At 35.8% G+C, this 15580-nt stretch overlaps 2 protein-coding genes across 3 annotated transcripts; both read right to left on the reverse strand.

Moving 5' to 3' along the window:
* Window positions 1-897: 897 nt before the first annotated feature.
* LOC130987944 (putative 3,4-dihydroxy-2-butanone kinase) lies at window positions 898-7614 on the reverse strand. 2 transcript variants are annotated; one of them, XM_057911659.1, is made up of 21 exons: window positions 7550-7614; window positions 7379-7453; window positions 6493-6566; window positions 6337-6400; window positions 5451-5563; window positions 5297-5344; window positions 5019-5090; window positions 4840-4929; window positions 4358-4531; window positions 3901-3984; window positions 3712-3767; window positions 3466-3596; window positions 3297-3389; window positions 3120-3184; window positions 2432-2575; window positions 2313-2353; window positions 1925-2008; window positions 1739-1812; window positions 1544-1656; window positions 1367-1462; window positions 898-1234 (listed from the first exon to the last, which is right to left on the reverse strand). In XM_057911659.1, exons 2-21 carry the CDS (start codon window positions 7416-7418, stop codon window positions 1112-1114), a joined length of 1779 nt encoding a protein of 592 aa, XP_057767642.1. In that variant the 5' UTR covers window positions 7419-7453; window positions 7550-7614; the 3' UTR covers window positions 898-1111. The 2 variants fall into 2 exon arrangements, with proteins under 2 accessions (XP_057767642.1, XP_057767641.1); XM_057911658.1 differs by having other exon boundaries at window positions 2310-2353; window positions 7550-7613.
* A 1954-nt stretch (window positions 7615-9568) lies between these two features.
* On the reverse strand, window positions 9569-13748 carry LOC130987945 (uncharacterized). The gene is made up of 7 exons (XM_057911661.1): window positions 12987-13748; window positions 11341-11379; window positions 11181-11251; window positions 10610-10674; window positions 10423-10512; window positions 10244-10336; window positions 9569-10160 (listed from the first exon to the last, which is right to left on the reverse strand). The coding sequence occupies exons 1-7, from the start codon at window positions 13415-13417 to the stop codon at window positions 9720-9722; spliced, it is 1230 nt and encodes a 409-aa protein (XP_057767644.1). The 5' UTR covers window positions 13418-13748; the 3' UTR covers window positions 9569-9719.
* Between the last annotated feature and the right edge of the window lie 1832 nt (window positions 13749-15580).

Genomic DNA, 15580 nt, shown 5'->3' on the forward strand with positions numbered 1-15580 from the left:
TAATTATGTATATGAATTATTTATTTATTTAGATAAACACATTTGTTATGGGCAGTTTAAATATAAACTTTTAATAATACAGTTTGAATTTTTAAGAGCCCAAAATTGTATATTAAATGAGGACTATTAAGTTTGTTATATTGATGGTTTAGTATTAGTTGCTCAAAATGAGATTGACTTAAATTAGTCGCTTTACAATCTATAAATTTAATTGTTACTTATACTTATATAATTATTACTTATACAATACTAATTAAATTTAATATCATACTCATTAAGTTGATAATATTGTTATTATACATTATTTGAAATTAAATATTAATATTCAAATTAACATGTTTTTTTTTGTAATCAATTAATCTAATTCATAAATAATGATATTTTAATATTTTTTTCATAATTTAAAATTTTAAAAACAAATAAATATATCGTGGTTGGCAGAAGGATGTACTAGTTACTAAGATATTCTAGAGTTTAAACTAAATAATGATATTATAATAGGTTTATCAAAATTTGCAAGGGCATATTTATAATAGTAAAAGATATACTCCCTCGTATCACAAATTTTATCACATCATAGACAGCACAACTTTTAATAAAATGTGTGAAGTGAATAATAGAGTATGAATCACACTAAATGTGAATAAAATTTTATAGACCCTACAACTATAAATAAAAATGACGGGTGTAATTCTAAATTCGTCTAAACAAAAAAGCTAAAGTTAAATGTCCATTTTAACCAGCAAAAAGTAAGAGGATCAAGTTAGGATTATAGTGGTAACACAAGATGAGTTTTTAACGAATTTCATTAAATGCACATGACCTTGGTTAATTGTCTCTTCAATTTCTCTAGTTTATCAGAAGTAATGAAAAACAATACCCTATTCAATGGCAAAATTTGTTTAAAATGAAGTAAAAGAGATTGAATGATAGTTGTTGCAGTTGAGTGATAGTAACACATGTGAGAACAATACATGATGAATTTAACGCTCTCTCAGCTTTATGCATAAACTGTTGCATAAGCGGAAAGCTGATCCTCAACAAAAATTCCCCTCCTCCTCGAGAACAAAAAAAAGGATGCCGCAAGGATACATGCCTCTAACCTTACTCATCAACCCTTGAACTTGCTCTTTAAAGCCAACGCCCCGGCTCTGTACCAACACGCTGCAGCCATCGCTCCCGGGTCTGCAACCGATGCTAGAATATCAGCCGACACATATGATGACCGCCCCGCCTGCAAACCCGTGCTCGTTAGTGACTGGGTTTCTTCGTTTTTAGGTCATCTTTTCTTTATTTTAAACTTCTTGCAAAGTCAGCACAGTACTACGGTATGTAACGAAAAGAAAAGCTCATGACAGATAATCACCTGTGCTTGCATGTTTTTAGTTGACTCAGCACCAGTAACAGCTGCTTCAGCGGAAAAAACAAATGCCTCAACAGGATCTTCTCCAGATGCCAATTTCTGCCCATAAAGGCTCTCATTTTAACTAAAATATTTTGGATCTAAGCTCAAATTAAATGGAGAAGGTATGCAGCTTCTGACCTCTTTAAGGGCAGATGATGCTGGAATGAGAGCATCCAATAAAGTCCGGTAACCTGCTTTGGCACCACCGTATTTACTGACTGCAGCAATTGCAGCTTCAAGCGCACCAGCCCCTATATCGAGAAGCTCGGAGTAATCATAGTGTCGGATGCACAAGTCAAAATGTAAAAGCTATATGTCATTCAGTCATCTCACATTGTAGTGCTGTGATGCCAGCATGACTATTTGCCTTCAGGTGTGCATAAGCCGCCTTAAAGAAAATGTCGTATCTATTATTGTGAAAAGGAAACAATATGAAAGTCTTCAGTCATTATTGATAAACATTAAACAACATCCATAACCAAGTACAGTGTCAGAAATGAAGATTTGAAAGGAATATACATGATGCCACTTGTTCCTCCCATGACTTTTCTTATAGAAGATCCAATTTCAGCGACAGTCTCAGCAGGATCATTCAGAGGATAACTGGAAAGTAGAATACAGAAGAAATGCAGAGTAAGAAACTGAAAGGTGTAATGATACAATCAATACACTCTGGAATTAGAGAGGATTGCCATAGACCAAAACGAGGCTTTGTCAAAAGATGTCAAGTACACATATACAAGAAAAAAGAAAAGAAAAAAGTGTAACTTCAACTATTCAATTTCAGAGTAAAGCAAAAAACACTGGTCACAATGCAATGTTGTATGTTGATTAGCATTTAGCACACCAAAAACACCACTATGTCACAAGGAGAAAGAGGAGAGATGGAGAAAAAGAGGCTCACAACTTTTTCATGTCTTCAAGAATGGCTGAAGCACCTCTAGACATCTACCATATCAGATGAAATTGGAATCACTTGATCATCCAGATTCACATTTTTAAAAAGACATAATAATTCACACTTACAGTTGATCCACAGTCACCATCACCAACTTTGCTGTCCCATTCATTTAAATTGTCCTTGAGATTGATAATTGCAGTTGCTGCTGCTTCAATGGCCACTTCAAGAATATGCCCCAGAGGACTTAGCTGTTCAGGCCGACTCGATACCTAACCAGAACAAGAACCAACAAATCGATGAGGCTCATAAAAATGTGTAAACGAAGACTGTCCTGCATCAAGAATGAATCCAGGATACAACTAGCTATTGTTTCATTCACAAAGAAAAGTAGTCATCCATAGATCACAAACACTGGCAGTTCTTTGAATTGCAAATCTCATACTGACCTTATATATTTATATTTTAACTTAAAAAAGTAGACAACATCGACCTATATTTTGTCTATGGCAGTTTGTTATAATTAGTTTATGTTGTCCAAGGTATAGTATTTTTTTGTCTGAGACTGGCATAACATTTATATTAAAAGTGGAATTTTTTCGTGTATAATAGCCATATGCACAAGGTACATTAGAATTTTGGCTAAGAGAGGAAATGAAAATAAACTATCATAGCATCCTATGTTAAGAAAGTACGTTGTTTATTTATTACTTAATTACAGCTTGAGCAATTTCAAGAACTTCCGTATATGGGTGTACGGTGTACCCTATAATAAGATATTGAAGCTCCCAAAGAATGTATACAGGTCCAGCATACCTCATCATTCTTTTTAGAACGAGATGGTGGAACAGGAACAGGGATCTTTGCAGGTGGGTGGTTACCTGAGAGCATTATAACATTACATAACTATTTCGGTTACAAGTCAATTTCAATTGACAAATAAATATCTCTAAATTAGTGCGCAGCACATGAATGCACAGGCATGAGACTGACCATCTACAGCAACAGGCCAATTTGGAGCCCTAGTTGGGGCATCCAACCGGTTCAAAATTGCTTGGTCTGCCTTCATCACAGTGATTGAAAATCCTGTGACAGAAAATAATAAAAATGATAATATAAACTAGTCATTCTCATAAGCATACATTGGTCAGCATGGACTTACCTGCCATGTCGAGAGAAGTCATAAATGACCCGGTGTATACTCTCTCAACAGCCAGTCCATGTTCCAGCTGCAGTCCAGGAACAGCCTTTCCAGCAGCAATCATCAGTTCCATAAGAGGAGTGGCCCCTAATCTGCATTCCCAACCATTGAAAAAGTTTAATAGGGGGAAAGCGATTAAAACTAAAATAAATAGGAACATGGACAGCACGTGACATAATAGAAAGAGACATTAGGCTACAGACTTACCCATTAATCATCAGTACAACTCTACTACCACGTGTAATAGGAACATAATTTGTTTCCTACATAAACCAGGAAAGACATTGTTTTACACTAGGATCAGGAGATGACATCCAACACAGACAAAGTCTTCGAAAGGATCTATTATTGGCAAACTAGAATAAACAAAATAAATGTTAATAATTACTTGCATACCGCTGACAATATTTGCTTTAGGACATGAGAGACCACAATGTCAACAGGTTGGAGGTCAGCCACAGCAGCACCTGGTTCTCCATGCTGAAAGACAAGCAGTAAATATTGATCAATTTCCAAACATGTGACATCAATATGCAGTAAGCCAGTGACTTTGTCAAAATTCCTTCTACTGTAGCTGCTGATTTAGTGAAGCTTACTACAGCTATGGCCTATGAGGACAAAAAATCTTATGCACAATTTCTTGTGTAGAAATGAATGGATCAGAAAACAGTGTCAACTAGTTAGAAACATAACAATTTTCCAAGTCAAAGGATCAATGTCAATATGCATCTGATTAAGATGCCGTATGCACAGCCACTGTCACTATATTCAAATGGCTGAAAAATTGAAGCATTCCTAACCAAAGTAATTGTTCTTCCAATCAATATAAATATATTCAAAAGTAACCTCTTACAATTCCAAGGCCAAGCTCCATCTTGCCAGGGCCCAAACGATCTGGAGTCACTTGACCAGGCAATGTGCAGACTGACAATGCGACACCCATTGTGCCAACCATATCTGATGCTCGTTTAGCTTCAGCAGCAACTTCTTCTAAAGAGAGACCAGAAGCAGCTGCTGCTCCAGCAATCTGTGATTCACAATTTGAGATTGCAAAATTAGAAACAGAAGTACATATCGCTTCTCAAATGTATTATTTAGAGAGATTGGGTAATGAATGACAACCAGTGTAGCAATGCAGCCCCAAAACTCTGAATTTCGATAGTTTACAAGATAATTTAATTAACTTTTGACATAATTGCAACATCAGCATGAAATGCTTCTGTTCAACAACAATTAATAATATTGAAAATATATAAGCAAACTAAAACTGGCTAGCATGACCATAAGAAAGATAACAAAGATCAAAATGGTGGATCAAGAAGACATATAAACAACCTTATGAACAAGAATAGTTCCAGCTAAACCTCTTCTCCCAGCTATGCCTCTCGGAGGTGGTAGAGCACAGTCATCACCAACAATTACCATCTGTTAACACAACCCTTGTATTCCCGTATCAGCTAACCATCAAATTTTAAGCATAAGTTGCATGCCTGCGCATATAAAGAGGGACCTACCTCCACTTTATAACCTTCAGATTTAGCCTGCTCGGCTGCCAATCCAAAATTTAAGCGATCCCCAGTGTAATTCTGTAAAGAAATAAAACAAGATTTGATCATAAAAACTGAACACGACACACCCGCACACACACAAAAAACAAAACCTTAAAATATCCACTAACAGGCTCAATATATTTGCATAAGTGAAATAACGATACAGAATAAATGAGTATATGTTGATAGCAAATAGTTATCGTAAATTTGACAAGAGACGTGGGAACTTCATTAACAGATACCTTGACAATCAGGAGGCACCCTGAAGGTCCAGTCACAGCTCTGATGCCCTAATGCAAAAGATTTAGCATGATCAGCTAAAAAAACAATCAACAACGAAATAGACTACAAACGAAGTGATGATGTCATCTATAAGCAAATTAAAAATCTGCATACTGCAAGAATGGAGTCAACAGGAGGGGAGGCAAAAACATCCCCACAGATTGCTGCAGTAAGCATCCCCTCTCCAACAAATCCAGCATGAGCAGGCTCATGACCACTTCCACCTCCTATGTGTTAAGCAACTTTCATCAGGTTCACCAGCATGCTTATACAACTTCTAATCAAAATTTGAGCTCTTAATAGTGAGTCAGCTTGGAGTCCTTAATAATGCCATCAAATGAATAAGTTTGGCGTCTAAAATAACAGTCTGTCATAAGCCATTTCCCACATTGAATTATCTATTTCCCCTCGTGGGATCATCAAAATTATTACTTCCTTCTACTCCAATCAATATTTAACGGATCAAGTAAAGTGACAGCAAAATATGATTTCCCACTATAGTACAAAAACAAGAGCAAGTGGAACAGAGGCGTTCTTATATCTTCATGAAACCATAGGATTTTCTCATCAACATTATTTACTTCTTTTATGGTAAAAATCATCTGATTTTGTTGATCAAAAGGTATAGGTGTCCTTTACAAAAGTGAATCAAAAGGTATAGGTGTCCAGGGCAATAATATTAACTGGTTTTCCAAATGTGAATCAAAAGAAACAACAAAAATTCAATTTAGTAGCGATGGTCAAGTCCTTTTACTGGCATCTAGGAATACTCGAGTTTACATTGATCTAAGCTACAATAAGATATAATAAATAATAAAGGACGAGATACAGTCATCACTCGATGACTTGCATCACACAACCAAGTAAATGTATAGATACTCATATAGTCATATTCTTTTGCTTACTAGTCAAACACGGAATATATCATCTGCAAATTGCTATATAAATATCTAACAACAATAACTGAAAACAAAAACAAGCAGCTAACGATGTCTAGTACCTGATATTACGGCTACTTTGTCATAAGTGGCACCAGAAACATCAGCACGTAATACAACTTTTACCTACATAAAAAGATGTCTACCAATTAGAAAACAATGCATATAACCCATGCTCATTGAAGCAGGATAAGATATTTTCTCATGCAGTTACTTACATCAGGGAAACCATCCAAATACTGCAACCCAGGATAGGTTTCAACCAGACCCTCAATGAACTCTGTCACGACGTCTGCAACAAGAATTACTTAAATAAAATCCTGAATGCACTAATCTGTAATGGAAATAGAACATGTATCTTGGGCCAGCTTAAATAACAGGCAGATCTCTTAATCATCTCTAACGAAGCTGAAAACGATCAAACGTATATCCAATCCCCAAATATTGGAAGAAAAAGATACATTCCACTACACTAAAATCAATTACACCTATTACACAAGCACCAATATCTGGGTCACAGTTACAGGCCAGCCGAATAACATACAACTCTAAAAGCATGATCTACAGCATTTCAATCAGCACAAAGCACATTAGCACTAGTGCATTCCACTCAGAATTCAAGAAGAACATCAGTTAAACAACATGAAAATGAAAAGAAAAATTTTGAATTCCAATACATGCAAAAAAGCAACTAATCTCGTAGAAGCTGCACTTAGTGAACTACATTAAGAGTAGTTTCTACACAAATGTGCACACATACGCAGAAGAATGTGTGCGATTGTACAGGTAATGGAATTGACCAGTTATAATTCTCAAGTGTAACATCTACACAACCAATACGACATAAAGCGCAATCCGCAAATGGCTTCTCCCAACCGAAACCAAAAAAGTCAAAGTCGACACAAAATTCAAGTGCAAATGCATGCATCAAATCCGCACACTTCCATAAACCTCCACAAAAGCATAGAATCACACAATGAAGAATTTCACCAAAAAGTCGCGAAAACGAAAATGCAGAACCAAAATGGGTACGAACAAATTATACCAGAAAAAAAATCGCAAACAGAAAATCAAAAAGAGTAGCGAGTGAAGAACAATCGTAACCGTTTGGGTCATTAATGAGTTTCTTGCTGTGAAAATCCATGGGTAAATGCGTGCGCACAGTCCAATTAGCAATCCCTAATGCAGAATTAGGAAAACCCCCAGTTCTTAGAGAGAGAAAAGTGATGAGGGTTTGGAAATTTTGGAGAAAAATTGGATTCTATAGAAAGTCACCTGACTGTTGAATAGTTGTTGATTTTAATGCATTTTGCTTGTCCGAACAAGAAATTAAATAAATATACATATATATATATATATATACACACACGGCACGGCACACATTTATTCAATGTCCAGCTAAGAAATCGCTACGAGACCTGCGACTTTCTAATTCTATGGATAAATAAAATATTATATACTTTTTGCTTTCTTTCTTCACTATAAGTAGTAGCATCGATAAAAATATGATAATTATTTATTGAGAAGAATAAATTTTTGTTATTGAAAACACCTAAATTTCCTTTTCTTTATGATGAGAAAAGAGGCAAACCATACTTAAAAAATCAAGGTTTGTGAGAATAAGAATGTGTTAAACGTTAATTGAAAAAAAAAATTGTTAAACGTTCTTTCTAATTCTAATTAGTAACTATCCTTGTTTTTTCTATAGTTAAAAGAAAAAATGCATTATATTATTATTATTATTATAGCAAAAAAAAACTATTATAATTTTTTTGGCGGTTAATAGTGTGTTATGTCTCGAACTTTCAACGTTTTTCATAAAATGTCCCGAACTTTTGTTTTCTCTAAAAAACCTAACTTTTAGCTTTTTTCATAAAATGTCCTGCTATTACAAAAATCGTTGACGTAAAGATGATTTATTTCGCCGGATGAAATATTTTGGGGCTCACCATTGTTGGAAAATACTGAAAGTTTGGAAAATTTTTATAAGTAAAATTTTGAAGTAGCCAAAATGAAGCATAAAACACAATTTATGGTCACACGTTGAAAAAACACAAATTTTGGCCATTTTATTGATTTGGACGTTTTTACCCTTAATGAGGCGGACCGGGTAGGATCAGGCACGCGGGTCGCGTGCCGGGTCGGGTTAGGCACTTATGGCACTATTAGTGCCATAAGTGCCCAAAATGATTATTTTACTTGGTTTTATTTTGGATTTCCGTTGGCACTTATGGCACTTCCGTTGGCACTTATGACACTATTAGTGCCATAAGTGCCAACGGAAATCCAAAATAAAACCAAGTAAAATAATCATTTTGGGCACTTATGGCACTAATAGTGCCATAAGTGCCATACGTGCAGCACAAATATAGAAACAACAACATCATTTAAACCTCAAATGGAACATCTAAACCCTAAATGGATAATCTAAACCCTAAATGGAACATCTAAACCTCAAATGGATAATTTAAACCCTAAATGGAATATCTAAACCCTAGGAGGAAGTGCCATACGTGCAGCACACAGATCAGATCAGATCTACCATGGCTGAAATCAAAGGAGGCAGAGATCAGATCTGCCGATGGAGGAGGAGGCGCAACGATCAGATCAGATCCACCGCCGCCGCCTCATCCTCTACTCCGACGAATTCTGCCCAGGCGGCGCGCTGGAGAGATGGAGATGAGAAAGAGAGAGGAGAGAGCGGCAGCCGCTGGAGAGAAAGAGAGGGAGGATCTCCTCCACCACCGCCACGAGAGCTCCGACGAATTCTCCAAGCTCGGCGCTGCTGCCGCGCAGCCGCTGGAGAGAAAGAGAGAGAGGGAGATGAGAAAGAGAGAGGAGCCGTTGGAGCAGAGAGAGGGAGATGAGAAAGAAAGAGGAGCCGCTGGAGAGAGAGAGGGAGATGAGAAAGAGAGAGGAGAGAGAGAGAAGGGTAGAATAGTCATGACATACAAAAAATGGCCAAAATTTATGTTTTTTTAAATGGTGGACAAAATTTGATGTTGTATGTTGAATAGGGCCATTCGGCCCTATTGTTTCAATTTTTATCATTTTTCCGTCACCAAATTTTGCTTAACGGGACATTATATAAAAAAAAAAAAAAACTGAAAGTTCAGGATTTTCAGGGGAAACGAAAATTCAAGATATTTTATGAAAAATGCTGAAAGTTCGAGACATAAAACATTAATAACTTTTTCTCTTTTGGAAAACTTTCATTTGTATGCCCATTTTTAGACATTTCCCCTCCTAAAATGCGGTGAAGTTTCATATTCGGTTTGATTGCTTTCAGTAGTCTTTTAAGAGGTGAAATAGCAATTTCTTGAAGTTGGCCAACCAATTCAAGGGAACTAACTTCAAAATTAAATTAAACTAAAGAATAACCCAAAGTGTCTGATAATTAAGGCAAGTTTTAAGGAAGTACATGATCAAAGGACCATGAAATTTGTTACCAATTAATTGATTGATTCACTAAATTGTCCCAAGACCATAGCCTAGCATTCAACCATGTGATGATACTCTCTACAATTTGTTCCTTCTCAGGTTCGAAGAGCAGATCATGCAAGCATCCTTGGTAAAGCTCAATTGTTCGATCGCTTGAGGACGCCTCTCGGTGGAGCTTTCGGGAGCCCTCAGGGTCCGTCACCGAGTCATCCGTGCCGTGGAGGACGAGAAACGGCACCATCAGACGACTCAGATTATGCTGCAAGTAGGCAGTGACGCGGAGGATTTCGTAGCCCGTTCTCACCCGTATCGATCCAGTAAACACCAGGGGATCAGAATACTTGGCTCGCAGCGCCTCCAGATCTCTACTGACCGAGACGCCCCTCTTATTTGCTGCGCTGAACTGAAATCTTGGCAACAAGAAGGCAAAAACGGGAGCGATCACCTGTGACCAAAGGCACAAAGGTCATGATGTTGTTGGTGTGGAATTCATTGTAGTTGATGCAGTCTAGGAAGAAGGGTTCTTACAACGAAGATAGGATGGGATGGCTGAACTCCAACGGCCGGTGAGGTTAACACGACACCAGCTACACGTTGCTCGACCTTTGGATCGAGAACTGCCTGCTCTTGCACAAGATAACATCATAAGACATAAACATATGAGTTTTGGTAAGTTAATAAGTGATCTTATCAGATATCATTATCACCTTCAAAACTATTGCTCCACCGGTAGAATGTCCAAAGCAGAAGCAGGGCAATTTCGGGTTCTCAGCTAAAACCTTGTTAAGAAACATTTTCTGCATACAATATGGAGTATAAAACATCAAACACAATTAAATAGCTCTATGAAACAGCTAGTTTGCACCAAGTGCTTGCTCAGCATCAAGAGCTTACCATATCATTAACTGCATAATCGAGAGAAGGCACGTAAGCATGAAGTCCGTCACTTCCGCCATGTCCTGTGTGAGGTACAACACTACATTTAAATTCAATAATAGAAAATCTAGTACTTGGAGGCCAACTTATGTGTCAGACTATTACTTGTTCATAATACATTTTGATGCAGGTTAGCATCCGGATCTGTTCCATTTTGAATTCAACGTATTAAACCACGTTTAACGTGAAAGAATAGTTCTCATTCATGAATAACTAAGAAGTTGGCCTATCAATGTAGGGACAGAAAGCTGTAAGCAATTAAGTTTAGGTAACTACAAGAAGTTGAAGTCTCTTTGAAGCAATTCATCTCCCTCTCTCCCAGATAATGGTCAAATACAGAACCATGAAGCAGCTAAATGACAATCTTTGAGCAAGAATAAACAATAATTTGAACAATCTGCACATCTTATTTACGAATCCTTCAAAATAAAAGGTGTCAATGCATCAATTATTTGGAACTTTTTTTTTCTTGTTGGACAATTATTTCTTTAAAAATCAAACAAACTTCTATCACATTTTCTCCACTTACCGATCCAATCCATTCCATAAACCTTCAAGCCATTTGCATTGAGTTTCTTTGCAAAATCACCATACCTCCCACTGTCAAAGAAGTGCACAGAGGTCACGAACAATTAGAAGAATATAAACAGTAAACTGCATCTAGATAATCTACATTGTAGCATACAAACCTGTGCTCGTTCAGGCCATGCAAGATAACAACCACTCCCCTACACATCAAAATCACGTTTAAAATCAACTTTTCATCCTGAAATTTGCATACATATTGGAAGGAAAAATAAATGATCAACTAGGAAGAAATGAAGTAATATAATCATATATGCATCCTCTAGACAAGCTCTAGATTCCCCACAATTAATGTTGAAAATAATTAATGAAATTATTCGCTCAAGGTAATAAAGAAGAAACGTGCATGTAATATTCGCATGTTATAATCAATTATTAATAAGAAAATTAGTATAAACAAAATCAGATAGGTCATCGTTGCACCAATAGTTGCCCTCTTTCATTTTCTTTTAAGAAAATATTGTATGTAAAATTTGCAAGAGCCACGAGACAATTAATAGATTGGACCATATTGCGGAGTATGAGATTTTTATACTCAACTTTCACCCAATGAGTTAACTTTTATATCCAATGCACTTGCACACAAGTTGTTACAAAATATACTCTCTATGCCCCACTTCAAATGACCCAAAAAAATTGTGCACATAGATTAAGAAATGTGTGATAATTGTATAAAGTGATGGTGGGACAATCCAAAAAGTAATGTTAAATGTCTAATTTTATTTCTAAATTTGGGTTGTGTCATTTGAAGTGGGACAACCCAATATAGAAATTGGGTCATTTGAAATGAGACGGAGGGAATACAATAAACTACCCTAGAATCTTCAATCATTGATCCATTAGCTTCACTTTGTAACTTTGAGAATGAAGTCCGGAAAAACAAAGATACTAATGATCACTGACATCCAAAGAGATGTTGCAATGGACAACCTAACAAATGTTGAGCCAACATAACATAATTAACATCAGTCAATTCAATTAAGAAAAAAAAATAAGGTTATAGCCTTTTATCCTTTTCTATCTCATTAACACATCGAGATATACGTAGTCCTCACATAACTAAGCCTTTCTATCGAGACTTTGAAGATGAAGAATGATTCATAACATGCAGAGAAGGAATTTTCGGATGCAATTGGCAATTGGAACAACAACATTTGCTCAAGTTGCAGTGCTAATATATTGCTATACCTTATCTTCCATCAACCCATGTCCTGCCTTGTTGCAGTTAAAAGGTCACTTTCACAATAGCAGCTTGGGTTATTGCGACTCTTAGGGCGTGATCCAATCAAAACGTAACCAAAATAACTATTTCCCCTGTTTGTTCTGCTGTTAAATCTCATCTCATTTGAAATTACTATGATATCTAGATAAACCAACAATGATATCAATGTATAACACGTCAATATAGCAACATTGCGAGTTGTTGCATTGCATCTAAAACTCTTGAACTAAACTAGAGAAACAAGCTCATGTGGAAATTATTTGTTATCTCTGTCTATTCAATTAAGCATTAGGAATCAAGATTAAGCTCTCTTCATAGAAAAACTAACATTTTTTCAGACAAAATGCAAATTGGAAGCTAAGATAATAGTAAATGAAAAAGAACTTAAATATAACCAATAATCCAACTTTGAAAAAAATTCAAGAAAGAATAAAATTAAACAAAGCCCACTTCACAGAAAAGTAAAAACAAAAAACAATTTTACCAATAAACAAAGGAAAATCACAGTAAAAAATATGAGAATTTTACCTGACTTGAACTTTAATAGGGGTCCAAGATTGAGTAAAAATTGTGTCACCTCTGCAAGAAACAAACATGGAAAACTCCCTCAAGCTCTTTTCACCACCATCATCCTCCATCACCCTCTTAATCGCTGTCACCCGCCGCGCCGCTACCTCCTTGTCCACAACGCTCTTCCTAGGCAACATTCCCATCGGCATCCTCAACACCTTTCCTGGCGGCGCCGACAACTTCTCCTCTTTCGCACCGCCGCCCTTGTCCGCCGACTCCGGCGCCATGCACTTCCGCCACTCCCGAAACGGCAGCACGAAGATCAAGAATAATGCGTTGATCAGGAGCCACAAACTTTGCCATACGCTCAGAGAAAACAACGTGTTGATTCTCCTGCTCGCCCCCGACGTCAACATTACGGCGACTCTGTCGCTGTCTACTTCCGCCATTTTTTTGTTGGAGAAGGCCTTCTTTTGGTTTTGATCACTTAAAATGTAGCTAAAAATTCAACTTTGATGCGGAAAAAATATGCAAGATTTGAATTCTGCAGTTTAGAAAATTTTGAGGAGTTACAAACAATTTTTGAATGATTTAATCAAAAAGAGGTTTTCAAATTCTTTATCCATTTTCAAATTCTTTGTTTTCACACACTATTGCAGAATCCGAAATGGTTGGAGAAAAAATTCGGTAGTTCTTGAAGAACCTAAAATACACCTCATTTTTCTCCAAAAAGGTTTGATATGCATCGAGAATGTTGATGATATTGAGAATTTGGATAGCCTGAAATGGAAGAGTAAAAGTCGTTGTTGAATTTGCTTTTTCTATCTCTAAAATTGCGGAGCAGAGAGATAAAGGTGACGCGAGAAAAACACGCACATCTCGTTAATGGCGGTTGATATACTGACATGTGTCGGGTGGAAGTCCCGCCGTCCCAGTTGTTCATATATATATATATATATATATATATATATATATATATATATATATGCGACTGAGGCGATTGGTTTAAGCTTTTTTTACCTTAATTTTTTAGTTTTCTATTTTTATAAAAATAATAATCATAATAATAATTATCGGAGCAGAAAGTATTTTTTTTAAAATAATTAATACTACTACTTAATTCATTTCATTTTGTTACTTAAATAAATAAGGACATAATTAATAAGTTCAAAAAATAATACCCTCTCTGTACCACTTATAATGACATAATTTCCTTTCTAATTATTATCTTACTTATAATGATACTTTCTAAAAATAGAAATAATTAAAGTCACTAACTCTTCTTAATTCTCGTGCTCAAGTTACTTTACACCATAAACAAGTAATCTTCATTTATTTACACCATAACTTAGGGTTTCTCCAACAAATAACTGTAATTTCAGCTTCCAAAATGTCACGATAGTGTCACGTCAGCTTTGAGAGCTCACCTAATTTTTTCTCTAACATTTACCAGAATAGTAAACCAAATTCTAACCTTTTGATATTCCCACTATAATATACACTATCTTTATATATCTATATATTTGTTTGCCAATTAATTTTATTTGTATTATTATTTAAATACTATTCACATGTTTTGGTTATATATTTAATTTAAAATTCTATATTTAACTATCTAATATAATAAAATAAAACAGCTTTATAATTATACAATAATTCAAATTACATTAATTGAAAGTATATAAATATAATAATCAAACTAATAGTGTTACTTAATTGTAAGCATTAGTTGCATTGAATTGTACCAAAATATGTTGTGTCGAATCACATTGAAATTGAAGACGAGCTTTTTTATTTGTTAAATCGTTGTGATTTTGAGATAATTTTCATACGCGCTCTCGATTATTAGTACTCATTCATATTTGTTGTTGAAAAGTTGCATCTTCTTTAGACCAATTGCTCGATTTTTCACCCTCGTCCTAAAATGATCATGTTGTGTAAAGTAATCCATGTGAGCATTATATAGCGGATATCTTCCTTGAAATAAGCTAGTGCGGGACTTTGAACTATTGTCCAACGAGCTTGTAGCACTTCAAACGCTCATTTGGTATCTTTTCTTGCAGACTCTTGTCTCTACGCAAAAAAATTGTTTGTATGGATCTCCTAGTGTTGGATAACTCTTAACGAATGAAGCCTATGTTGGATAGATTTCATCTGATAGATAGTATCCTTTGTTATACGCCCGACCATTCACCATCAATTGAACAGACAACACATTTTCTTAAAGGAATTGATTAAATAATGGAGACACATGAAAAACATTTATATCATTGCTTGCTCCGACAACACCAAAGAAAGCATGTCATATCCACTGCCACCTCTTCATGAAGAACTATTGTAGGAATTTCGTGATCGCCTCGTGTATAGTACCCTTTGTAAGCGACGAGACAGTTCATCCACTTCCAATGCATATAATCGAGGCTCCCCAACATTCCTAGAAAGACATATCTTTCTTACAACGTTGATTATATGTTGCATTTGGAGTCCTTAAATATTAATCACCATAAATTACAATTATACTCCTGCAAAATTCATGCATACATTCCAACATAGTAATCCCACCCATCCGCATGTACTCATCAAGTGAGTCACAGAGAGCCTCATATTCCAAT

This window comes from Salvia miltiorrhiza, chromosome 6 (assembly GCF_028751815.1).
Source record: "Salvia miltiorrhiza cultivar Shanhuang (shh) chromosome 6, IMPLAD_Smil_shh, whole genome shotgun sequence".
NCBI lineage: Eukaryota > Viridiplantae > Streptophyta > Magnoliopsida > Lamiales > Lamiaceae > Salvia > Salvia miltiorrhiza.

What these genes read in the sequence shown, in the direction of transcription:
- LOC130987944 (XM_057911658.1), bottom strand. Translation starts at nt 7,418, where the DNA reads ATGGATTTTCACAGCAAGAAACTCATTAATGACCCAAACG. An exon ending in CAAAGTAGCCGTAATATCAG is followed by an intron (nt 5,564 to 6,336) that starts GTACTAGACATC and finishes CTTAACACATAG; the next exon opens with GAGGTGGAAGTGGTCATGAG. An exon ending in GGAGGAACAAGTGGCATCAT is followed by an intron (nt 1,813 to 1,924) that starts GTATATTCCTTT and finishes TCACAATAATAG; the next exon opens with ATACGACATTTTCTTTAAGG.
- LOC130987945 (XM_057911661.1), bottom strand. Translation starts at nt 13,417, where the DNA reads ATGGCGGAAGTAGACAGCGACAGAGTCGCCGTAATGTTGACGTCGGGG. An exon ending in CCTATTAAAGTTCAAGTCAG is followed by an intron (nt 11,380 to 12,986) that starts GTAAAATTCTCA and finishes TTTGATGTGTAG; the next exon opens with GGGAGTGGTTGTTATCTTGC. An exon ending in ATTATGCAGTTAATGATATG is followed by an intron (nt 10,513 to 10,609) that starts GTAAGCTCTTGA and finishes TATTGTATGCAG; the next exon opens with AAAATGTTTCTTAACAAGGT.